General features: G+C 30.1%; 1 protein-coding gene across 14 annotated transcripts in view; it reads left to right on the top strand.

Annotated features, from left to right (window-relative positions):
• CadN (Cadherin-N) overlaps positions 1-26,358 on the top strand; it is a gene marked incomplete at its 5' end in the record, with an annotated part of 700,644 nt that overhangs the window by 27,155 nt on the left and 647,131 nt on the right. For 9 of the 14 annotated variants that reach the window (XM_067046227.1, XM_067046223.1, XM_067046229.1 and 6 more), the window contains 4 exon segments: positions 1,316-1,506; positions 6,346-6,535; positions 6,934-7,116; positions 7,316-7,505. In XM_067046227.1, coding sequence (XP_066902328.1) covers positions 1,316-1,506; positions 6,346-6,535; positions 6,934-7,116; positions 7,316-7,505 — 754 coding nt within the window. 14 annotated transcript variants of the gene reach the window in all.

Below are 26,358 nucleotides of genomic sequence, written 5' to 3'. Positions count from 1 at the left end.
TAAAAAAGACAAGTATTCTGTGATTTGAACTTTTGTTCGAATTAATTACTTTCAAAACTTAGCGTTGATAGTATTTAATTGGTATTTATTCACTTTATTTTGTCAGTCTATTTCTCACCAGAATAGAATGAGATATACCAAAGGATTTATTACTTTATAAAGTCTTTAGTATTTCTAATGATTATGAATATATACATCATGAAACAGGATATTAAATATTTTACTAAGTAGTAAGCAGTAAGTTAGTAAAACTGTTTATTCATTTATTCATGTTTTCTGTAAAGTGTATTTACAAAAATTTCATTTGAACTGGTGACCATCGTCTATTTTTATTACATTTGAACATATACACTTGCGTGTATTTGTTGATTTTGATTATTGAACATGTACAATATTTGCATATTGTATACTTTTTGAAAAAAAAATGTTTATATAACTATTTCAGGATAAATGATATCAGTTCAACAAAAAAAAAAATGAGTTGAAATAAAAACCATACAAAACCCCTATGATAGAAACAATTATAATTATCAATGATACTAATTAATTATGATTATTAAAACAATTAAAGAAATTAATATTTTGTTTTTTCAAAATTTACAAAAATGAAATCATATTTTATTTGGGTTGTCTATTATTTTAAAGCATATAAATAAATAATTAGTAAAATTAATTATTTTTTTTTTAAATTCTGCAGAATTTAAATTCAGAGTTTAAGGAAAACCCTCAATGTTCCTCCATCTTTCCAGAATTATGGTTTCTGTCATTCTTAGGTTTCTTTATTTTAGGTGATACATTGCTTGTGGAAGCCTCATGTATATTACTGATTTCAGTTTTTTTGTGGGTTTGATGAAATGTTAAAAAATTGATATGCATGTAGTAATAAGTACAGTTACTTTTTAAAACAATTATTTCTAAAAGTTATAATACAGGGTGATAAATGTAAATATTAAAAATCCATTTAAGTTTAAGTTATTTTCAGTTGTATGTAGTTTATTTGTTCATAAGAAATTGTTTTCATTAGGAAAAATTGTAAATAAGTAGGATTGTTTGTTGTAGGATGCTTCACTTGAGCTATGCTATGAGCATTTCTCAAAGAAAAAAAAAAGTAAATCACAAACAAAAATCTTAGTTGCTTATTTAAAAAAAATGCGCTATCAATATTTACTTATTACTTCAATTATTATACTTTTTCTGTTCCTTTTTTTTTCTTTATGTTATTTTATTTTTTATTATTTATCTTTCTCTGCTGTGTATTACGTTGAGGTGGGAGGCCTCTAGGTGTTGTGATTCGCTCTTGTGTATGGTTTTATAGCGTGAGCGATACCGCCTCCGGGTGAAAGCCTCTGATCGAGGAGAACCTCCAACAACAGCGGACGTCGATGTTGAGTTAGACGTCGTTGACAGGAACAATAAACCTCCCCTCTGGGACAGGTCTGTCTATGGGCCCTTCCGTGAATTGGAAAATGTCACTGTTGGTACTGTGGTTGCTTCGGTCAAAGCCAGGTTTGTACAATATAAGCAAAAAACAAGGTCTATTATTTACATTTTTAAAAATAGTAACTGACAGAGATGTGAGTGAGGTCAAACAAGAGCCCATTAAATCTCCTCCTCATCCCTTCCTCTCATTCAGAGAAAGGCAAACTGGTTATTTCAAGACAGAGCTTCTTTATTTCTGACATGGTTTCAATCATACGATTTTATTGAGTCAATAATAATTTTTTTATTTGCCTGTCTCTGGATTATTTCCAAGTCAACAATATCCATTTTTCCCTACCAACCTTATAGCGGGAGACATACAAACTGGAGGCTAAGGCCCAAGACAAGGGCTATCCACAACTATCTCGATCGGTCGAGGTACAGATAGATGTCGTCGACCGTGCTAACAACCCTCCAATCTGGGATCATGTTGTGTACGGCCCAATCTACATCAAGGAGAACATGAATGTTGGGGCCAAAGTTGTCTCAATCAAAGCAAGGTCGGTTCAAACTACCTCCGACAGCTTTTTGTATCTATTTTTTTTTTTCTTTTTAAATTAACATTTTGGGTTTTTTACGCACGCTTTCCTCCCAGTTTCCAGATACCAATGGGCATAATCCCATGCACGAAGGTGTATGCTCCTCACCTGTCTGTTATGTAGCGATTAGTTTAATGTATACTGTGTTTTATGTCCTTGTTTTATCTCATTATTCACCAAATTATTTTTCTTGTTTTATTATTTATTCATTTAGCTCAGACTGATAATCATGTTTTTATAATTTAACTAGCTAATGTTAAATTGAATTTTTTTAAAATTATAAATAAAGCAAGAAAAATAAATAATTCAATTAATTTTTTATTAATACCATATAAAATTTATGTAACTTTGTTGCTAAAACTAAAGTCCATCCATCACATTTGCAAACAACATGCATCTTTGGGTGGTGGAAGCACCAAATCGTTCACATTTAATTCTAAACTATATGTTCAAGAAGTGCCTTTGAGATTTTACAATAAATCATTCACCTGTGTTAGGTATGGATTATGCATCCTTTTTTCATAGAAATGACGAGTATACAACAAAGTATATTCAAAATTTGTATGGAAAATCAAAAGGAGGAATTGCTAAAAATAACTTATTGTAAACAGTTGTTACACAAACATAATTAAATTGAATTACAATACAGATTGTAATAACCCATATTGTTAAAGTTCGTAGTCTCCAACACAAATTATCTGATAAATTAAGTTAATAAACTTTTTTTCTTTTTTTTCTCAAATAAAAACAGTTCTGATGTAAGTTTGACTAGAATTTCTCGAGATCACTATCATAGGCAAAAACCAGTAGTTTGAGTTGGGTAGCTAAAAAGTAAAATATATAGACCCCGGTATCTGTTTTTATTTATGCAAATCAATTAACTATTGATTATAATTTTAAAAATTGATGGATTGTGGGTTAAAGAAAAATGGCGAGCATTAAACTTTAACAGATTTAAATATTTTTCATTCTAATTGATTCACCTTTGTTCGTATAAACTTTTGGTCTTTGATGAAAAAGTATATTATAAATAATAAATTATTGGATATCATCTGGAGAAAAGCAACATAAGAAAGCCTGATAATTATTAGTTAATATTCTTTAGACAGAGTATTTCTGTTTAGTATGTATTGTAGACAGCATTTCAGTCCACTGCAAGGACATAGTATCATTTCAACTTTTAATTTTCAAAGGCTCTTCTTGGAACTGTCTAAATGCACCACATTCATGTAAATTATTGTAAATATAAAAATGATGATTTAAAATGTTTTTAAAAAATACATAAGTTTAGGCTACTTGTGGAATAATAAGGTAATTACCAAGGTATAGATAGATAGATAGTTTTTGTTTTGTTTGTATTAAAGTGTCGCATGACTTTTCATTTCAATTTTAATTTTTTTTCATAACAATAGAAAAATAGCTTATAAAATTTAAGCAATTCATTATAATTAAAAAATTTAAAAAAACAAAAACATATGCATGAGCCTATATTTCTCTTTTACATTAAGAAGCCAATTTTTTTTATCATTTCAAATGGGTCATTCCTCATCATTTTATTATTTGAAACATCAATTATTAAAGTCAGACTATCATTCTGCATCTTTGAGAACATGAATATTATAACTAATATGTAATAGATTAAATATACAATATATATACTTGGTGTACTATATTAGAAGTAGAGTAATTTTGAGGCTTTCAGTGGGTTATACAAAATTTTTAACTTTAGCTGACTGGGATTAGTTGGATATGTATTCATAACTTTTAAGATTCTATATAAAGCTCTATTATAATTTTATTGATAATTGTAGTTTCCGAACACTAGACATAAGTATAAAAAGTATACATTCAAATTTCGGTTACACATTATATACAACATAATTACTTTAACAATACATTAATATGCTCATAATATTAATTTACTCTTGAAACTAATTAATTTTTCAAACTATGTTTTACCACTAATAGGAAAATAAAATTGGAAAAATTAACAAAAAAAAGTTCATTCATTCTTGTATTTTCGGTTTCCAGGAAAAAATCAACAAGTCATTACCAAAATTTATGGTTCTAAAAACAAACGAAAATGTTTGTTAAACAAATTTAATTTATATGATCTTTTATTTTTTTTCTTAAGAAATTTGAGTGATATGCTTTAATATTACATGTTTTTATATAAAACCGCTCTAAAAATATATCAACTTTTTCATTCATTTTCAGTTAAAACATCTTTTATTGTGGAATGACCCATAGTATTTTTTAAATAAGCTTATTTTATTTATTTAAGTATACAGTTAACTCTCAATAACTCAAATTCTTTGATTCTTCATACTTCTTTGACTTAACTCAAAAATTATTTCAGAGAATATTTTATTTCTTTAATTTGAATATAATTTATTATAAAAATTTGTTATGTATTCAATTAAGGCCAAAATTTTTAGAAATATTCCCGCTGTTAGTCTTAAATTACTTACTTTTACTAGTTACTATTAATTTACTAATAAAATTACTAAGTTTACTGGAATTTTCTGATCTGATGTTATTTAAACTAAGTTATCTGAAGAGTTCATTACTTGTCTCTTGACTTCTCACTCTGGGTTAGAGTTAGTTATTACACTCTCTTTGGTTGGTTTATGGTAGTTAGTATGAATTTGATTATATTATATGACCATTTAATAAAGAAGATTGTAACTTTTAAAATTTTACCATGCCTCTTCATTCAGCCATCACTCCTGCCTTGCATTAAAATATTACTCTATTACTAAATTTTAAAAAACGCATTACTAAATATGCTTAACAAGGCACGAATTAAAGTAATTTTCATTTCCTTAAATTTTGAATTATTTAGAGTTATCTGAATATTTATATTGTTTTTAGTTTTTATTTATTCAGTTTTTTTTTGTTTTTTTTAGAGCATGCATTTTTTAAAGTAAACATATTGTTATGAAAAAATAAGCTAAAGGTCCTTTCATAATTTTTAGAAAATCTTATTTTTATTATTTTTTTTTTATTTAATACATTTTATCTACAATTAAAATATTCAAAATGGATTAAGGTATATATTTCATATTTAAATATTACTATGAATATTCATATTACTAGAGATGGTATTTTCTGTAATGAAATTCTTTAATTTTTATCATAAACTGCACTAGTATGGTGGCTTAAAGAAATGTTGAATTTTTTTCAATAAAAGCAATTATGGTGTTAAAAGAAGAAATATATATTGGATTAAAATGTCTAGTTGTAAATTTAGTTGTGTCAGATATGAACGATATTTTAAAAACCTAGTAGAGGTTATAAGAAAATATTTTCAATCTTCAACTACAGCTATAAATATCAATACTGATCTTAATAATTTAGTGAAATTATACACCTAATTTATAAATTAGAAAATATAGAAATACAAAATATACTAGTGTTTTAAAGCAATCATCAAAACTATTTGAATCAATAATAAATATATCTTAGAGAAATTGGAGTATATGGGACAGAAAAAAAAATTAGGAGTTAGGATGATAATCCAAAAAATAAATTGAATGAGACAGCAGAGATTGGATTGAAGTAAGTTTTTCTTAATATGCCCCAGTGACTAAATTGTTAACATGGTCAAAAACGAAAAAAAATATTCGTAAGAATTTTGTGTTCTTAAAAAAATATATATATATATATATATTTTAGCTCACAGCTTAATAATACTTCCTATCCCTAATTAGTATGGGCATTTAATATAATTAGATAATTTTTGTACATAATAATTTTTAAAAAGCACTGTAACTTGGGCCCAAACTGAAAGAGTAGTGAGAAGATGGTTAAGTTTCTCTGGGTCATGTACTTCTACTTGTTATAGAGATTGCAAATAAACAAGAGGCTTAGTTGTAATTTAAAAAGGTTTTTTCTATGTGGTCTAATTGGGTCCAAGTTACAATATCTTTGTAAATTAATTGTGCTTTTTAGCTTTATATCAAGTACTTATTTTTTTTTTTTTTATCAGATATTTTGAAAGTGATTGCTCTGAATAGGACTTATGTCATTAAATAAAATATTACTTTTGTTAATACAAAATAATAAGATTTAGAACTTGATAGTTTATGCTTTGCATGTATGTTGCCATGAATGTAAATAATAATTAATTATGTTACTATATTAAGTTCTAGAATACATCTAACTTAATTTTATGAGGCATATGAAGAAGAAGAATTATGTAAAATAAATCTATTAATATCATTTCTGATTGTTTATTTATAGATTTAAATTATTTTTATGTTTAAGAAAATTTTTTTCTCTCCAACTATTATTCAATGCTCATTTTATTATGTTTAATTTATAGCTCTGGAATTGAGGGCAATCCAACTGTATTCTATCGGTTAATGCCTGGATCAACAGCTCAGACAAACAAGTTCCATACTTTTTACCTCCAGCAGCGATCAGATAATGGTTACACTTGGGCTGATATTAAAGTTAATCATCCTTTAGACTATGAAACCATTAAGGAATATAATCTCACTATAAGAGTTGAAGTAAGATTACTTTTATCTATTGATTTGATTTTTTCTTCTCATAGAATTTTAGTAAAACCTTCATTATTTCTAATATACGTTTCAGAAATTCTTTACTCATTATTATTTATGAACCCTCCCTATTTTCTTTCAAACAATACTTATTCTTTCAAGTCCCTAATAACCTACTGTATCTATGTAAACAATACCAAATTATGTTGACAACAATTATTTAGTGATATATGATTGAAAAGCGCCTGTGTGAAATTATGGTAACCTTAGTTTAAATGCAGAGTATAATTAATTTATCTTTCATTTTAATTTAATTATATTTTATCGTGTATAAATTATTAAGTTAAAAATTGGCTTTATTAAGTGCACCATTACATTATCTATAGTAATTTTTCTTGATTTTTTAGAACAATGGAGCTCAACAATTAGCCTCTGAGGCCACTGTATTTATAATGCTGGAAGATGTCAATGACGAAATCCCTTTGTTCACTGAGAGAGAACAGGAAACTGTTTTAGAAGGAGAACCAATTGGAACTAAAGTTACACAAGTGAATGCTATTGATAAAGATGGTACCTTTCCAAACAATCAGGTATGAATTTTTTCTTATTAATTAGGTTTAGTGTATAAAAAATTTGTAACACAAGATAATCTTTATTTTTATCTATACTTTGTGATATATTAAAAAGAAATTCTTAAAATTTATGACATCAATTGAGGATATTTTAATATTTTTAGCGTTATTGTTTAATTATAAATTTGTTTACAATAATTTTCTTTTTTGCCCTTAGGTGTATTATTTTATTGTTGATTCACCTAGAAATGAAGGAAAGGATTTTTTTGAAATTAACATGCAGACAGGTGAAGTTTTCACAAAAGTTGTATTTGATCGTGAGAAGCAGGGAGCCTATGCTTTGGAAGTGGAAGCCAGAGATGGAGCACCGTCTGCGAGGCCCAACTCAGGCCAGGACCCAAATTCAGGTTAGTAAATTTTATTAATTTAGATTATTGAATCATTTTCTCGATTCTAAAAGGTCTCTACATCCATTAAATGTTTAAACTTTCTAAGCATTTATTTCTTAATTTGTGCCATTAAAATTAAATTAAAATATCACCCCTTTTGTTCAGGTTCTGTTTAAAACACCAATTAAATTAGATTTGTATTGCCTACAGTATTAATTCTTAATTATAAAAGTTGAAATGTTGTAGTAGTCAACATGTTAATGATATGTTAAAATTTTAAGGAAATTTGGTTGGTTGTTATTATTTCTAAAGATTCGTTTTTGCACGTGTAAACTATCTCAATATATTACTTTAATGATGATTCATTTTATTTTATTTTTTTAATTTATCACTTTTCTATTTTAAATATTTTTATTTAAATTTTCAAAAACCCTAATAAATTCTGCAAAAAAAAAAAAATCAATATTCTGATCATTTTAAGGCTTTTAAGTTCCTATATTGTAAAAAATAAGCCTATAAATTTTTATAAAATTCAGCTTAGCACATTTGTTTTGTTTGATGTTGGGGAAACAAAGTCTTTGTGATGTAGAAAACGTTTTCCATGTTTTAAAAACCTATCCATGTAGGTTTTAGGTGTTTTTTTGTGTTATCCTGAATGGTAATTTATTTACATAAGAAATGCTTAAATTTGTATGTTAGTATCCATATTGTACTTGGTATGTATATGCTCTGTGTGTATGTCTAACATATCATGACCTTCATTCCAAAATCACCTATCTACAGTGTAAATCATACTTGTATGTATTTAAAATGTTTTGGAATTAGTGTCACAACATATTTACTGACTTTTGAGGTTATGGTTATGAGGTTATTTATAGTTATATAGGTTGGAATTTATTTTTGGATGATGTTCACTCTGCTCAAGTCATTTTTAAAATTTCTTTACTTTTATTTTCAATATTTTATTCTATAAAATTATTTATAAATTGAGAATTAATTTTATTATTATTATATTCATTTTTAGTTATAAAAAATATGCTATGAAACATTCTACTCTGTTATTCTTTATAAAACTACTACTCAGCCTATTAACAATGTTTGGTTAATTTTCCACCATTTTACGTTTCAGAAGTTGAATTAGTAGTTTGAAAGGTAATCTAGTTTGGGTTTTGTAGGTTCTGTGCTAATTGAATCTCGGATTTTATTTCCATTGCTTGTTATTTTGTGTGCCCAGGTAAGGTTTTGGATCAGGGAGTCTCCTCTGTCTTGAATAAAAAGTCGATGGAAAATAAACTGGGTTGCCCCTTTGTAGCTTAATGAAGCCCCTCTGTTGGTTTTACTGATTGGGTTATTGGTTTATTATAACCAGAAAATACTCTCTTTCTACTCTTGCTGAGTTAAGGGATTCCTTTATTTTTTACTGCATTCTGAAGGTTTATTCAGTCCTTTTTTCTTACGGTTATCGATTAGTGATAACCATGTTTGTTTGGTATTTTTGTGTGAAAACTTTGAAAATCAAATATATTGTATGTTTAATATTACATCAAAAGCTCATATTAATTGACCATTATAGATAACACTTTTGTCTATTATTTTGTTTATTGGGTTGCACGGAGGCAATTCGGGTAATGTCGGTACGAGTAGTAATACGTTTGAACAGATAGAGAAATTTTATTATTTGGGATCTACTGTAACTGGAAATAATGCAATTGATGAGGAAATAAATGCGAATTTTAAGGTGGGAAATGCTTCTTATTGTTTCGTTTAAATTATTTCGCACGCAACTTCTCAATTGAAAATTAAAAGTACTACTAGTCTTCAGGAATGCACAGAAATGTAAAAGTGCTAAAATATGAGCCTTAAAAGAACTAGTTACGTTCAATTGTTCCCGAGAAATACCTTTTTAAAACCAAAAATTCATAAGAACTGTACGGAAAAATTAGTAGTTAGTCAATTTATTTTGGGAAATCTATACTTCAGGAACCATTATTTGACGTAGATATGTCTTAGTACTGAAATCACCGCTAGTATAATCTGACAGAAAGTAGTTTATGATGTTTTCTTCGTAGGAGTTTTCATAATATTTGCCAAAATAAAGTCACAAAATGTAAAAAAAATGTTTGATCTATGATAAACTATATCGTAGGAACAATCAGACGTAGAGATGCCTATTAGCACTCAAATTAAAGCTAGTTTAACGTACTATAAAGTAGTTTATAACATTTATATACCGTAGTAATTTTTAAGATATTTGAATATGAATAAGAATTTTGCATATGAAATTTTGTTTGAATGACTAGAAATCAATTTTGTTTTATCAAATATTATTAAAACTACTACTCCTGCGAAGATAAGTGTAACTAATCTATAGAATATTCAACTAGCTTTAATTTGAGTGCTAGCAACGCCTGTAAGTCAAATAATTCTTGAAGGTTATTTTTTCAAATATCCAAAAAAAATTCAGAACAACTAGAAGTCAACATTTTATGAATTTAGTTTTGCTAATATCATGAAAAATACTACTCTTACGATCATAAACTACATTATAGTACATTGAACTGGCTTTAGTACAAGTGCTAATAGACATCTGTACTAATAGAGATATAGTTATCCTAAAATAAATAAACTAACTACTGATTTTTCGTTATATTGTAATGAAATGTTGCTTTTTAAAACAATGTACACACTTTTTGTTTAATATTTTGCTCCTTGGTGCGGCCATTGTAAACTCTTGGCACCGACGTGGAAATAAGTTTGAAGCCGAAGTTAACGCACAAATTGCCGAAGTCGTCTGTACTCGTGGGGACAACAGGCAGCTTTGTGATGATCAAGAGATAGGAGGGTTTCCTACATTAATTTTATACAAGAGTGAAAAGAAAGTTGACAAATATTCTTGTTCAAGAGATCATGGATCTTATCGACTTAGTGATGAAGCATGTTGATCAAGGTCACGATGAGCTGTGATTTGTCACGACTAATTTTTCCTTTTAAATTGTCAAGTCATTTTTAAAACATACACCTATACCTTCTCACCTTTAGTAAGATAGTTAGATATTTAAAAAAAAATAAAACTTATGCATTCTGACGCATAAAGATATAGCAACTCTTTACTTAAATGCCTAAATGAATTTTTCCCTATGGTTATTAATTAAATATACTATAATAGTTACTATAATACTATAGTTATAAAATGTTGATGTGAGTAAATATAGCCAGGTAAGACTGTGATGTATTAATGTAACTGTTACTTCAGAGTATTTGTATTCAAGTATTTCCTATTTTTAAAGTAAATCTCCTAATTCATTCCATTTTAGGATGTTGATGTTATTTATTTTTTGTATTTAAACAAATGTTTTGTAAAAAAAATACTTACATAAAACTCTTCGCCATTTTGTTCAGTTTCGATTCAAACGTTCTAATGGAATATAGTTATCATAAAGTATTATAATTTTTAAGAATGTATTATTAAAGAATAAACTTTAATAGAAATGGGAACTATTGAATATGAACATATCTATGAGGGGTCATATTTTAGAAAATTTACTCTACTTCAAATTATGTTCTATTAGGTTTTATAATGGTGTCGGTAGCTCTAAAGATATGTAGCTCCGAATGCTAAATTAACTTCTTTTTTTTTCGTTTTGAAATAACCAATCAATTTTCTAACCCCCTAACTATACATGGCAAACTCATAAATTTTGACTAGTGATTTTATGTATTTTTCGTTAAAATAATCCAAAATTGGGGTGGAATAACTGACTTTTTTTCCATCCAGCTCTTGTATTTTGGAGTAATAAAAAATTAATTGCCTGCGGACTAGAAGTGGATAAGATCCATTAAGCGTTATCATAAAAAAGATGAATATTTACCGCCTAATGGCGTGCTTCCTACTTAATACTAACTATCTAATATGAGTATTAAATTTCTAAACTTTCTATATTCTAAATTATATGATTTTTTATTAAAATTATTTGTATCTGAATAGTTTTCAGTTTTTTTGTAATGTGAATCGTTTTTAGGAATCAGAATTGTAATAGTAATGCAATTTTTGTTTTAATTGAGGCCACGTGTAAAGCATTACGTTGTTTGTTTATTGTTTTAGCTGATTATTTGTGCAGCATTTTTCACTGTAGCCTGTCTAAAAATTTAAAAAGAAAAATATAGTTATCTTTTCTACTTTTTTTTTTTTTAATATTTCAAGGCGATGTGGGTTCCTACTTCTCAGGCCTCCCACCAACATTTAAAAAAAAGAAGAAAGGAAAGGAAAGTGTTTTGTTGGTGAGAAAGATTAATAGTTTTTGTTTTTAATGCATTCATTACCTCCAACTTGGTTACAAGTGAGCAAAGGGTGTTACGTAGTTGGCCCTCTCCTCTAATCCACCAGGGAAATAAAAACTAATGGTTTTCCCTTATCTTTTAAAGTCGGGGGGGGGGGAGGAGGGGGAGTTGGAATTATGAGGGCTGTTTCTTAAAACTTCCCCATTTTCAGTTCTTTGTTATGTACCAACTTCCGTTCCGTGCAAATCGTGAAGGGAAAAACGAGAACATACAATAGTTAGACAGTTTGTAAGGAAACCTACCAAATTAGAACTTGTTTCTCATCTCAAATCTTGTTAGGATGTACTTGAGTTCTGAAGTTTTATTTCAACATATGTTGTTAAGAACTTTTTTTTTTTGTTTACCATTTTGTATCTAATTCATCCTTTAAATTGATTGTTTAATTTAGGAAGGTACATATATATTACAAAATCACCTACGTATGCATTTTTCGCAAAATGATTATCTGAATGTAAAACAAATTTGTATTACAATTTTAAGAATTTTATCGTAATTACATTCATGATTTTTTAAATTATTAAGTATTCAAATTATAGTATTCAGACATTTTTTTCTGGCTAACTCAAAATATATTTTTAGCGCTTCTTATCATTTTAAAACAAACAATTCAATTATCTTCGCGTTTTTATGTTATACGATAGTAAGTGAAAAACGACGGTTAAACAAGATGGCTGCAACTGTAGTACTGTTTTAGCCTATTAATTGACTAATTAGGTCTTTGAAGAATGTCATATTTTTCATCAACAAAAAAGCTTTTGATCGATTATGACTTAAAGATTTTAAAGAAGAAACAGTATTGACTTAGGTTGACTTGGAAAACCACTTTTATGCCACCTTGTAGTTGAATACTACAGTAGTAGAACCTCTAACCAGGAATGCCATTGCTAGTGGTTTTTTGCCGTATTAATGGCGTGGTTGGGTTTTCACTCCTCCTCATACCCAAATGGTTGACGTATTCTACGTACGATGTATTTTTCGGTCTCGATGTCTACTTCTATAGTAAGGCATAGTCTTCAGGGGATCTTGGTGTTCCTACATTCTGATGATATGGGAAAACTACACAGCTGTCGAACTTATAGGACCTCATTCATCCAGCAGAGTCCTACTTCTTCCATGATCACTTCTTTGCGGATTTATTCTTCTTGTACTTCATAGAATGCTGGAAAAGTCAGGGAATTTTACAGGCTAAGATACGCGAACACGAATTTATTTTCATGAATTAAAATCATTATTTATAACAATGAGTTTAAAGAATACTGAAAATACATAAGAAAGTACACATATGACATACCAAACATATTATGGTGTGCTCATAGATTCTTCGTGGTAAAGAATAATGGATAGTGTTATCATAACCTCATTCTTTTATTTTAAACTATATGTAGTAATTGTCTTCGTAGTTTATCCCATTTTTATATTTCAGAATTAGAAATATCAATTAAATTAAATATAGAGAGGACCTGATAAGTTGAGCATGACGGGGTGGTGGTTCCAGAGTGCTTGGTTCAGAAGATTGTTGGTTCAATTCCCTCCTGGGTCAGTCAATATTTATTTAACGGTGTCCTCGATAAATGTATCTTGAAATTCCTACTCTGGGGCTGTATAGGTCTTGAATGGAAGACTTGAAACAAAATTTTAAAAAATATATAAAAATTATATATTTTTTATTTTCGATCAGTCATGTCGTTTTATATAGATAACTTCAAATTCTCCAAAAACTAATGTATAAAACATGGACAAGTCAGAGGATTTTATAAACAGTTTGAGGTAGAAACACAATTTGGTATGGAATAGATTTAGTTCTCTGTGTTTGAGAATTATCGAGTCGAAATTTTTGTTCCGTAGTTATAGGCAGATTAACATTTAGCGAGTTCACAATGAAGTAACAAAAATTGTGAAGGTGGGGAAGTTTGATATTGCTGGGTTGCAGGAGGTTACTATTGTGAAAAGTGGCGAGATAGCTGACCTCAGTAGTGGCACTCCATCAACCCAGTGGCGTACCACCTCATCCATTACTGTTCCACTTCTCAACCACACATTGAATTTTCAGAGACTCTTCCTCTCCTTTGTTGACCGAACCAAGCAATATTCTTTATTGCTTATCAAGACAAATATTTTAACGTATCCTCTTTTGAGACACTGCTAATATTACAATAAGTCTTCCTGGGGTTAATTTAAATATAAATCTCATACCATATATTGATCGTGAAGTGAAATGAAGATTGCAATTTTCTACTTTTTTTCGTTTCGGGAAATTAATTCACCTTCTTACTTCAATTTCTTATTTTTTTCAATTTTACTTTTATACATCAACATTGATGTTTCGAACTGTTTGAAGATGGACCGTCCAAAACGTCGGAAATGTTGGCTGATGTATTAAAATGTGAAATTGATTAAATAAAGAAGTCGACGTAAGAAGGTGAATCAATATCCCAAAACAGGAAAAAAAAAAAAACGAAAATTATATAATAACCTTAAAAAAATAAATCACTAAACAAATTTTAGAATGCTACATTGTCGCAGAATTGTTTATTACATACTCGATTACATATTATATTTATAATTATGAGAGATAGTTGACCGTGGATGATGAATGAGGAGAAGATGGTTGGGGGTGCGGTCAATGAAAAACACAAATAACTTCGATTAACTTATTTTAATGTGCCAACGTTTCGGCTAGAGTTTCTAGCCTTCTTCAGGGCTGTTCGCTGGAAGATCAAACGCCTAATGCAATTAGGCCTAATGTAATTAGTAGACTAAAATTGTAATACAAATTGATTAGGTGTTTGATCTTCCAGCGAACAGCCCTGAAGAAGGCTAGAAACTCTAGCCGAAACGTTGGCACAATAAAATAAGTTAAGCGAACTTATTTGTGTTTTTCATTGACCGCACCCCCAACCATCTTCTCCTCATATTATATTTATGTATGGTAGCATAATCTTAGATTTTTTGCTGCTCTAATAATGATAGACTGATTTCTAGTATTATTTTAAATTTTCCTTCGAAACAATTCTAAATTTTTTAAAATAATTTTTATTTATTAAATTTTGTAACAGTTGTTGCTAATTACTAACAAAAGGGCTAATTATTTTTCTCATCCTTTTCATGAGTTAAAGAGCCACCTTTAAATTACTATTTTATTGGCTTTATTAAAAAGATAAAATTGACATTACTATACCTAAGGAATAATACCTACTAGGTAGATTTCAGTGGCCGCTACGTTAAGAAGTATATGACATGACATCATATGGATGGTTAAAAAGTGGCCTCTCTTCGTTTCCAGAAATGCAGATTTCTTGTTTAGGAGTCATTTATATCATAAAACTATTAGCCATCGACTCGGGAGACGAGACCTCGCATTTATGTTAAAAAAAAGAATTATTGATTGTGAATAATTGGATGTAAAAATTACTTTACTATTCTTTTTATGATTTTATTGAAAACGCGCTGACACATTGATGGGAGCACCCAAGTGCCTGAATAACGTATAGTCTTCCATATTAATAATATCGATTCCATTTTATTTTTTATTTCCATGTTGTTTAACCATCTTCATCACTTAAAAATTTATAATAAATTTTTTTGGACAGACGAGTAAGCCATTCCAAACGTTCAACACTCTAAAATAGTAAGTAACCCGATTTATAAACATGTTTTGGGGAAAAACCTTGGTACAAGATGAACCAAATGAGCACAAAAGAAAAAGGTATAAGGTACTGCTATTGTTATAGATTCCTATGTCTTTGATCTCGCAACATCAATCTCTTCGAAATTAAACTAGCCTAGTTATGTTGGGTGTATCGTTAGAAAGCTAATGAAATAAGCAATTTTTTTTTTAAATCTAGAAGGCCATTTAACTCAAAACCATTCCGTGAGATTCTGTCAAGTATTTTCTAAAATGTTTTATTTTTACGTGTCAGACTGCTATCAATGTACCAAGACAAAAAAGTTAATAGATTTAATTTTTATTTTATGGGATTTATGAATTAAATATATCTTAATATATGACGACTGATGATGATGATGATGTTTATGATGAGAGGGTCCTGCCCGAGGCTATGAGTATCTGGGAACACTTCAAAGTACTGCCTCATCTCCTCCCCCCACTCCCTTCCCCTCTCCCCCTCACCATTTAATAGGCATCATTAAAACTTTTAATCATTCCTCCGTTGTGCCCTTTTATTTAATTGAGCGATAGGGTCTTGGGGGCTCTATCAGTCAGTTTCAACGTTTGTTTTCCTTTCAGAACTTTTAAATTACAAGTAACGACTACATTAACGCTTCCATAAACACAATTAGTCTGCTAACAAATTACTTGTTAACGTAATACCATGTATTCATATTTTATTTTAATTAGTGTGCGGTATTTGTTGTTAATTGGCCATTTTTAGATTTTTTGAAATAATTGCAAATTTAACTGTATTATTCTCTAGGTTTTTTATTTTATTTTATTTTTTTATTTAGCATTACATACTGGTTTAGGTATATTATTCTGTTTTGTATGAAAGGCTACATCAAACTTTCTCTCTTACTTACTCAAATACCTAAGACTGATAAAATATGACGATAGGTCATTCCATGTAGATTAAAGTAATTCGTTTCTACTTTCTGTCACAACCCTACAAAGTTGGGCGAAACGTCCGTTACTAATAAATAGTTATTTTTGTAACTTTTTTGACCGCCACCCGGACTATTTTCCAATATTTATATTTTCACTGTTGAGTGACAAAAAATCGCCATCTATATCTATATCGAGGAAATTTTATACATTATTATATTTCATATATGTGTAGTATTTCTTTTTAAAACTGTATTAAATCTATATATTTTTCCGCAATAGCATTTCTGCATTGTTTACTAGGAACAATTTATCACAAGTCAGTTTATCTACTTTTGGAAAATAATCATACAAAAATTATCATGGGGATTCTCATATAGTTGTATCAAATGTTTATTGAATTGTTAAATTATGATATTTATAAAATTGAATCATCTACAGAGATTATCTACGAGAGAAGAGGGTCCTCCGAGAAAGCATTTTATAAATAAAGGAGCTTAAAAGTACTTTTTGTATTATTTTTGCTGACTTTCACCAGTTATAACCTTTAAAATTAATAAATATACATGGATCAACACGTAACGTCGGTTACTAATAAATAGTTTGTTTGTTTTTTTATTTTTGTACCTTTTTTGACCGGCAACTATAGCATCAACCCAGAAATCATCACTTACGGTTCTGCTCACAATCTTCAAATAGTTATACATTATTAAATCCATATTCTTTTTCACAATTGTATTTCTATTTAGTTTGATAGAAGAAATTTATCCAAAGTCAATATATCCACTTTTGAAAAATAATTATATTAAAAATATCATATGACTTCTCATATACAGCCATCACCCAGTTTCCTGATTTCAAGAAAAGGGGGGTTCTCCTAGAAAGACTTAAAAATCAGGCAGGATAAAAGTGCATATTAGGTTACTTTTTTGAATTAATTAATTAATAAATCGACTCAAAAATATAGGATACCTGACTCTCCCACGGTCTACGTTTGGTAGTGGCCGCGAAGCACCGGTTGGGAACCCCTGATTTAGAAATTCTACATGACTAGTTCTATTAGTAATTTAGAATTCATTTTATCAGCTTATTCCAGTTTATTTGTATGATGATAGTTTATTTGTGTGACCAGTGATGATACACAAATAAGTAAAATGTATTTATTCAAGCCTATTTTACTTATTTGTGTATCATAATATACCGCACCCCCTGACCTTCTTCTTCTGATATGTAATCTACGTTCAACTACAGACGCCTCATTATAAACAAAAAATTATGTTTGTTTCTAAGAGTTTCCTTTCTGCCACACGCATTTTGCAGGACACAATTGATTTGTAAATCGGCGAAGCCATTGTGCTGTACTATATCTCCTTCTTAGTAGAAGTTGGATTTGAATGATGCCGGGATTTAATGTGGCCACTACAAAGATGATGCGTATAACATAATTTCGCTAAGACGATTAACATGATAATCATGGGCATAGGATTTAATCAGCTTACCAGTTCTTTGATGTCTCCTTGCATTGTTTTAGCAAGTAATCCCACTGGAATTCCGCCGCTTTATTATGGAGTGTTTTATACATCTGCCAAAGAACTTGGGACTTGGGGGTATTATTATGCACTCAGTCGGGACCAACAAGCTTTGTTCTATCTCACAAAGCGTTTGGGATCTACGGTGCACTATGCTGTCATTCACACAGCTAGCTGAGTGGTATGCTATGGTATGGTATAATTGTTAAGGACATAAGTCACCGTCAGTTTACAGAGCTCTTTGAGTCAGTTGAAGAACTATTTACTATGTATTCAGGAGTGCTCGCAAGAAATTGAATTAAACTGAAGGCTTTGCTTTTAATCTTTTGTTTCCTCACTACTGAAAGTATGGATGGTTTCTATGAAAAGGAAATTAAAAAAAAAAAAATCATTAGCATTTTACGTTTTAGAAAACATTTCTATAGAATGTTTTATGTGATTTTCAGGAATTGTACGAGTTGTTTTCAGATTCCATCGACTGCTTTAACTTCTGCATTCTTAACCGTATTTTTCTCATCACATCTATATTTCGCGTTTGGAGGGAAATTGGGGATTAATGTTGTCATGGTCTAGTATAATGCGTTATATTGATGAAATACTATTTACTACTTTGACTTGACTTTGTGTAAGTATTCTTCTTGCCTGAAAAAAAAATCTTAAACCTTGATATGTAAGTAATATGTTCTAGATGTCCATTAGAAATTATTAGGGAGCTATACTGACAAATTTTCTTTTTAATAAAAAATGTAATTATCAATTTATTGACATATTAATTTAAATAGATCTGTCGCAGGATCTCTACTAATCATAAATACCTCTGTTATTTGAATTATTAATTGTATTAATTTGATTGTATCTTTATTGGCTTACGGCATCATTGCCCATACTCTGAGTTTGATTTGTTCTTAAGCTTCTCCAAATACAAATCCACTTCATCCGCTCATCCGCTTGTATCAATACCGATTCACCATTTGATTGATTCCTCTATTTCCGTGGTCGCATAATAATGAACTTAGTCGTGTCGTTCATCCAGTCGATGACGCATTCATTCCACAAAACTCGATATAAAACTAATTTTTCCAAATTCATATTTTTTTTTCAGGACATAAAGCGCTGCAAATTTCTAACATACAATACTTGATAAATTCTCCTTCGGTTAATGTTTTTAATGACTTTGCCAATTTTGTACTAACTTTCACAACATTATAATGTCGTGTTCTTTGCTAATGAAACATTTGATGCTGTTTTTCCAAATTTGCCGTAAGCTTCTGGATTTTGTTTTTTCTTATTTGTCCTGTCAGTGAGTGCAGCATATGATGCTTAGTCGAGCAATGTCTCTTTATATTGAATTCTTTCATCACTGAAATGGATTCATTACACAGCAAACAAATTGGCTTACCATTGTGCAAGATAATAAAAAATCTTCAGTTCATTTTTCTTGAAACTGGCGACCCTCTGTATCTACTTTTCGTTTCTTTCCACCAGACAGAATTTTCGTTTACTTTTCGTTCGATAAACTTAATAACAAAATATGTATAATTAGTAAGCACTAAAGATGCATGCAAAGTCACAAAGCTAATTTACGGCACTAGCAGTTCGCAGGATATCGCTTGTCGAAGTTATCACCTCGGTAGCTTAAATAGAACTGAACTAAAGTTCTTTTTTTTATTTTCAAATAAATACAAATACAGAATATATATAATATAATATATTATACATAATTTACAATTTATCTTCTTTTGCCCTACGGCATTATAAAATGAACAAAACATGGTCCACTGAAGGCGGTTTTTAGTGGCTTGATAGCCGGGGGTTAACACATAATGGGGAGGGACCATTCCGGCTGGAGGGAGCTTAAGTTCAGGCCTTCCAACCGCTTATATAGGCAAAATGAAGGATCTAGAATCTTCTTGCGTAGAACAATTGAGAAGCAATAAACTTTAGTTGCGCCGCCTTTGGTGTTAGCCGCCTCACTCTTTGATGATCGTCGCCACTCGGCTTGCTCGCTAACTTGATGCTGTGAGTATGAGTAAGTAGTGTAATATTTTTTTTTAAATTGGGTTTTTCAAAATGTCCTGCGGGCCCGGAATTACCCATATATGATTCAGATTATAATTTTCACATCTGCATAGTATTATGATATCAGTATCTCCTGAACAAGAAATCTGAATTTCTGGACGCTATGAAAGGTCACTTCTTAGCAATACATATGATGTTTTTTTGCTTTGTTTCCTCCTAATTCATCACAATGGTGGATTATTAAAAGATGCTTGTTATCGACAAATTCACTCAACAGAAAACAATCGTTACAGTATATTCCCGGTGTAAAATTAAATAAATAAAAATATCCCCTGTTTTTACGGACTGAGAGAAGCCTCCACTTTCCTCAATTACCGAGATTGGTGTCTTATTATAGAAGGGAAGTTCTCTCTAAATGATGACGTAATTATTTCAACTTCCTCTGGCAGTTATCGGTGAGATGATCTCGACCATGGAAGGCTTCATTCCCGAGTTTTGGAAGGAGGGTAATGGACCCTTCTGTTGATACCCAACTTGGCCTTTTAATTACCCAGCTGGGGTAGAGTTCTGATAGTTACACCATTGATCAGCTGGTCATTATGATAATTTTTAGTGGCTTCTAAATTAGTTGCTATTAGTTTTAGTGTTAAAGTCTTTTTGGAAAGAAAAATCGTTCTCTGCCGAATATTTATCAATTTTATTTCCTCATTACCGTTAGTTGAGAAAATTTTAACTCCTATTTTACGTTTTAAGATTCAAGCAAAAAATTATGGTTCCTGTCTGGATCCAATTTTGAGGCATTTTGTCTGTTAGTACCTCGATTGCCTTTTGTCAATTTACATTCACTTCTATGTGCAAACATATTTTCTTTGCACCCGTATATTTTGAATATGGCTTGTTCGAATTGGTTCAAATATGAGGATTTGTCTAAAAATGGTGCAGCATCAATTTTTTTAAATACTGTCCATTACTCTCGCTTGCACATGTGACATTGGTATCTTCCATAACACGCCTACATTATAAAAACGACCACAGTTTAAGGAAAGTTGGGTATTCATTTATTTTAAATGTAATTTCCTTATAATATAGTTTGAGTTTTTATTATAGTCACAGTGGTAGCCTTACTTATCTAACTTTTTTAATCAGACAATTACAGCGAGTAGGTTGGTCGATGTACGACATGTCATAATCTCACAAGAGGAGATCATAACACAAAAAAAAAAGGCAATCCTTGTTTTTCTGAAAGGTTTGTTATGGTCGAAAGGCTGTTTCCTGCAGTTACCATGAATATATTGATGGAGGAAACGGCCTTTCGACCGTGACGTACTCAGAGACAATATCGAAACTGATATATCTCCTGGAGAATTAACAGCTAATAGACAGCCTTCCCGACAAGTTGGAGCTCCTGAACGCAGCAGACAGCAATCTGTTGAGTCGACACCCTCCCGCGGCCAGTTAGGGCATAGCTGACGCAGGTCAAATTAATTACCTTCTCCTTAGCTCCAGGTTATTGGCTCTTGGGTTAATCTCGAGACCTCCGTTTGCCGACCCGTCCTCCTGGACAAACAGCAGGGGGATCTTTCAAGAAGAAAGGGAGTGTAGCTGTTTGGAACGATATTAATTCTTGAGGAAATTGTTTCCTTAGTGGAATTATTCTTAGGTACACAGTAAACCGGTGTAAATCGAATAGAGAAAATAATATTGAAGGAGTTATGATTTTAAGGCAGCTCCTCTAATTTCTAAAATAAACAGCAGTTTGCAATGCTTCGTTTTTCCTAAATTTGAGCATATATATAAAGAAATAGCATTGGAAGTTAATATAAATTATTGTGTTTTGTTAAAATTAAATATTCCCCTTCACTTTAATTAATTAATTTTATTTTTTCCATTGGTTACGTAAGTTTTAATTACGCTTTTATTTGTTTATTAAGTTGAATATAATGCTCTTCAATATACATTCTCTTTGGTAACTTTATTTGGAATATAATTAAATCTGTACCACTACAGCCCATGAATGGTCAGGGGTGCATTACTCTGTAAGCAAGTACTGCTACTAGACCAACGGTTTTGCAAAGAGGTTACTTTGTCAAAATCACGTTTGTATACCAGAATTTTATTTATGAAACTGGGTGGACCCCGGAGGGCTCCCTTAGCCACAGAGTTGATGTGAATATATTAGAAGAAGATAGTTGGCCGTTTGATGTAAATTGTAGGAAGATAGTCCAGGTGGCAGTCAATAAAAGTATCAAAATAGTAAAAGAAAACTATTAATTGTTGTACAAAAATTAATTATTTTATTTTTTTTACTAAAATAAATAGTAAAATTGGATTTTACTATTTATTACCAATAAATTTATTTTTGGTTAACAATTCATAGCTTTCTTTTACTATTTTGATACCTTTATTGACTACCACCAGGACTTTCTTCCTATGAGTAAATATTGAAAATTTTAATTATTTCTTTTTAAAAGATTAATGTTATAAATTAATTTATGTATGGTGTAATATACTATTAAAGTTATTTAGTGCTGATATCTAAAACAAATAAATTATTTTCTGATTTTTAATTCTGCTATTAGATAGGAAAATTTCATAACTCAAGTTTTCCTACTGTATGGGGTATTCCAATAGGTATTTCATATTCCAGAATCTCCTTGGATGATGTTCAGCTTGTAAAACATAAAAAAGTATTTTTCTTTATGTTGAAGAAGGAACAAACGTGGCAAACCATGAGAGAGAAATACTTTATTTATCTATGCTGCCTAAATACATTAGGTTGCAACCTCACACAGCATACTTATCAATCCATAATCGGACATATATAAATTACACATACATGGTATAATCAGAAAAAAAGAGATACAATAATAAGATATAATAAACAATTTTTTTCCTCTACAGTTTCCTTTTACAATAAATTTCCTAGATCTTCTTCAGTGACCCGCTGAACAAATTCAATATTAGACGGCAATGTGAGATCAGACCGTCATTCATAGTCACACCAGTAGATCAGTTTACCAAAAACAAACAAATAGATACATTTTACAAGAATAAGACTAACACGTAGATTAAAAGGAAAATATAATAAAAAACCGGTTACAGGAAACACTTGAATGGATAAATAAGTTTAAAAAACAAAAAAAAACAATAGTACTAATAAAATAAAATAATTGAATGAACAAATCCTTAGAATTACTTGTTGGAACTTTTTTTTTTGAAGTTGTAGTTTTTAAGATTAACTTAAGGAATTTTACCATACTACCACAGGTTCATTTATAAAATCACCTAAAACATTTTCTAATCTAAATCATTTGTCGGATTTAAAAAGCTAATATCTTTTAAGTGAGTTGCTATATATTCCCGCTGTTGGAACAGTTTATTCACATGTTTGTTTTAATGACCCTCCGAATTGGAATTTGAAATTAGGGTCCTCCTCTAAAAGGAGTTACTTAAGGAATTTATCGCAGGCAGTGTTTCCCGTTCCCTGTCGGCCAATTCTGTAAGAGCCGCTTTGTTGAATAGCGAGGCCGGCTGCCAAATGGGTGTCGGGTCTCCTCTTTCGATACAAACATATGTCTTCTGAATACATCCTGAAAAAGGTAGGAAAAAAGTAAATACAATGAAAAAAAAGTCTGTTAAATCTTCCTAACATCCCATTGGGCGGCTGAAGTAGTAAACAAGTATACCTATTAACTAGAAGAGGGAAAGTTGTCTATTTCTATAACTCAGTGACGTTCAATGAGGTTTTTGTATACGATTCGTTCATCTAACTTGATATTATTTTAAAAATAATATAACCAATTCAGATATCTTAATCAATTTTTTTCACGTACCTACAGGGGATATTAATTAAGTGGAACTATTGCGTTTCGAAATTGTATTTTAGACATAAATACACGTTTTAAGATCACTTTATTCTAAATAACCAATTTTTGCAAATTGGTCTGTGTGTGTTTATGATCAGCCTGGCTCAAAAACTGTTAAGTCATAGGAAATAGAAATTGCATATTGAAAGCAGGTGTAGGGATGGGATATTACTACAACTTTTTCAATAAAATCGACTTGCCGGAAGTTCTACTTCATAGAATAGATTGTATACATTTTTTATTTAAACATTACAATATAAAACTAAAAGATCCTTAATATGTGCTAGATCTTAATCTCATTAAAATAGTTTAACTGAGCTTAAATGCCGATTTAAAAAAAAAAATCTTCTAAAGTACCTTTAGTTTTGTTCATTAGAAATAAGTATCCATTTTGGGTCGTTAGTAGGATATATAATTAGGGACTGTGAAAGAATGTAGTTATTAGTGGAACCAGGAAATGGCAGAAATAGAGGCAGCTGATTTTGTTTGTGTTTAATGTGGTAAATTATCACTAGTCATCAACGCCATTAAATTCATATTTAATTTTACTTACATTTGTGTTATTTTCTAAAAATTATTACAAAGGACTTCAAGCCCTGGAGTACCTCCAGCCGTATATGCCGTAGAGAGTAGGTTCTACTGTCAAGGCTGACATTAAGTCACACATTGAGGGGTTCCCTCACTCCTATCTTATCACTAAAAACTCCTCTACAATTTTAATATTCAAGGGTGTAACCAGAATCAAAATTAAGGGGGAGGGGAATGAAACTAAAATTTTAAGAACATTATGTATAATTTTGGCAGTGCTTTATTCGTTATTAAAATTTTTATTTAATTGAACATAAATATTTTTTATTGAATTAACAATTATATTCACTCCGGGAGAGGGGGAGGGGAAGGAGCTGCCCCCTGTGGATTCTCCTATGTTAATATTGTTACACCAATTTGACCTTATCTCAGGAATGCCTTTAGTTCACGTCATACCCCAGTAACATAGGACTAAACCCCCTAAATTTCAAAACCCCTTAGAGAAGATTATAAAACAATTGAAGTAATTGAATTAGTATTTCAGTTTTTAAAATCAAAAGATTTACTGTCACAAATATATCATCGAGTAGAGGCAGCAGTTTAGGGACTTTTTATTTATGTATTTATTCTATAAATAAATGGCTTAATGGGCCTTAAATGGTTAATATAATAGCTACTTTTTTTTTTTTTACAATGGCTATAGGGGGGGGGATATAGTCTCATACAAAAGATGCACGCAACTATATACAACGTTATAAATAATAATAAAAAGAATAAAATAAATAGATTAAAATAATAATTCTTAATAAAACATAAAAGTAAAGTTATTAAAAAAAACAATGACATTTATGGATTCAACAAAATAAATAATTGACTTCTTAAGGGACTAAAAATTGGAGAAAGCCGAGAGTGCTCCATCTCTATCAACTCCAATCAAACATACATGGCTTTGTTATCTTGTGCTCAACTTTTGTCTTCTAGGCAGGAATAAACTTGTTATTCGTTATTTGTATCTCGAGAAACCCAAACTTACCAATTTTTATGGCAATAGAAAAATACAAATTTATTGTTTGAAATTACGGCCTTCTAGGGTTGTAAGTGGAAGCTGTAGTGAAGATTTATTTCTAGCCTTGGTTGGCTTTGCATATATTTTAGATCATTGGCCGCTAGAATCTGTCTTCTCTACCTGTGCCAATCTTGTTTTATTGCTTTGCAGTTTGCTGCCTGCAGCTTTACAGGATCTATGTTGATTATCTCCACCCATTTGAATTTAAACCTTACATCCTTATTTGTTGCTTCGTGCTTCATACTCACCTATTCTATCGTCCTTGCCTTATTGTCTTGAAATATTGCCTGACTAGTTTCTGAAAGCATTTCTCTATTAGTCCTACATTTTTTTTTAAGACTAATCCTAGATCACGCCAGTTATCGGTGAACTTAATTCTTTTTACTCAGCCTTCAAAATGACAGTCACAGGTCTCGCAGCTGGTGATTGCGTTAGTAATTTTAGTAGCCTTGAATAAGATAAGAGAGCTACATGGGTACTTGTAATATATCGGCCTGTCTGTGTTAGTTGGTTGTTTACTGAGATTATAGTGAAGCCGCAAAATTTTACTTTTAATACAGTATTTAAAAATGTCTGGTATTGGGTATGATTTACCATATTCGCTGAACATGCTGTTGGGTGAATTTTTAGGTTTACTAACATATTATTTGTAAAATAATATTTTTATTGATATTAAAATGTTTATTAATTTTCTAATGAGTTGAATTAGTATACTTATTTTTTTTTTATTTCTAGGTATGTAAATTTTTCTGGATATTTTGGATAGTTAAACTCATCATGTAAGTTATTTATTATTATTATTTTTTTGTAGTGCTGCATGTCTACAGATATTTATATAGTTTCTATTATTGTATTTCATTTTTAATAAATAAAAATTTCCTTATTTCGAGAAATATATGTTCTTACATACTTACATGTATTCTATTAAATCTATATTTTATATATATATAGTTTCCAATATTTTATG

Source organism: Halyomorpha halys, unplaced genomic scaffold (genome assembly GCF_000696795.3).
Source record: "Halyomorpha halys isolate HHAL.00 unplaced genomic scaffold, Hhal_1.1 Scaffold212.1, whole genome shotgun sequence".
NCBI lineage: Eukaryota > Metazoa > Arthropoda > Insecta > Hemiptera > Pentatomidae > Halyomorpha > Halyomorpha halys.
The sequence above is the reverse complement of the archived record's forward strand: the minus strand, read 5'-3'. Positions and strand labels throughout refer to the sequence as shown.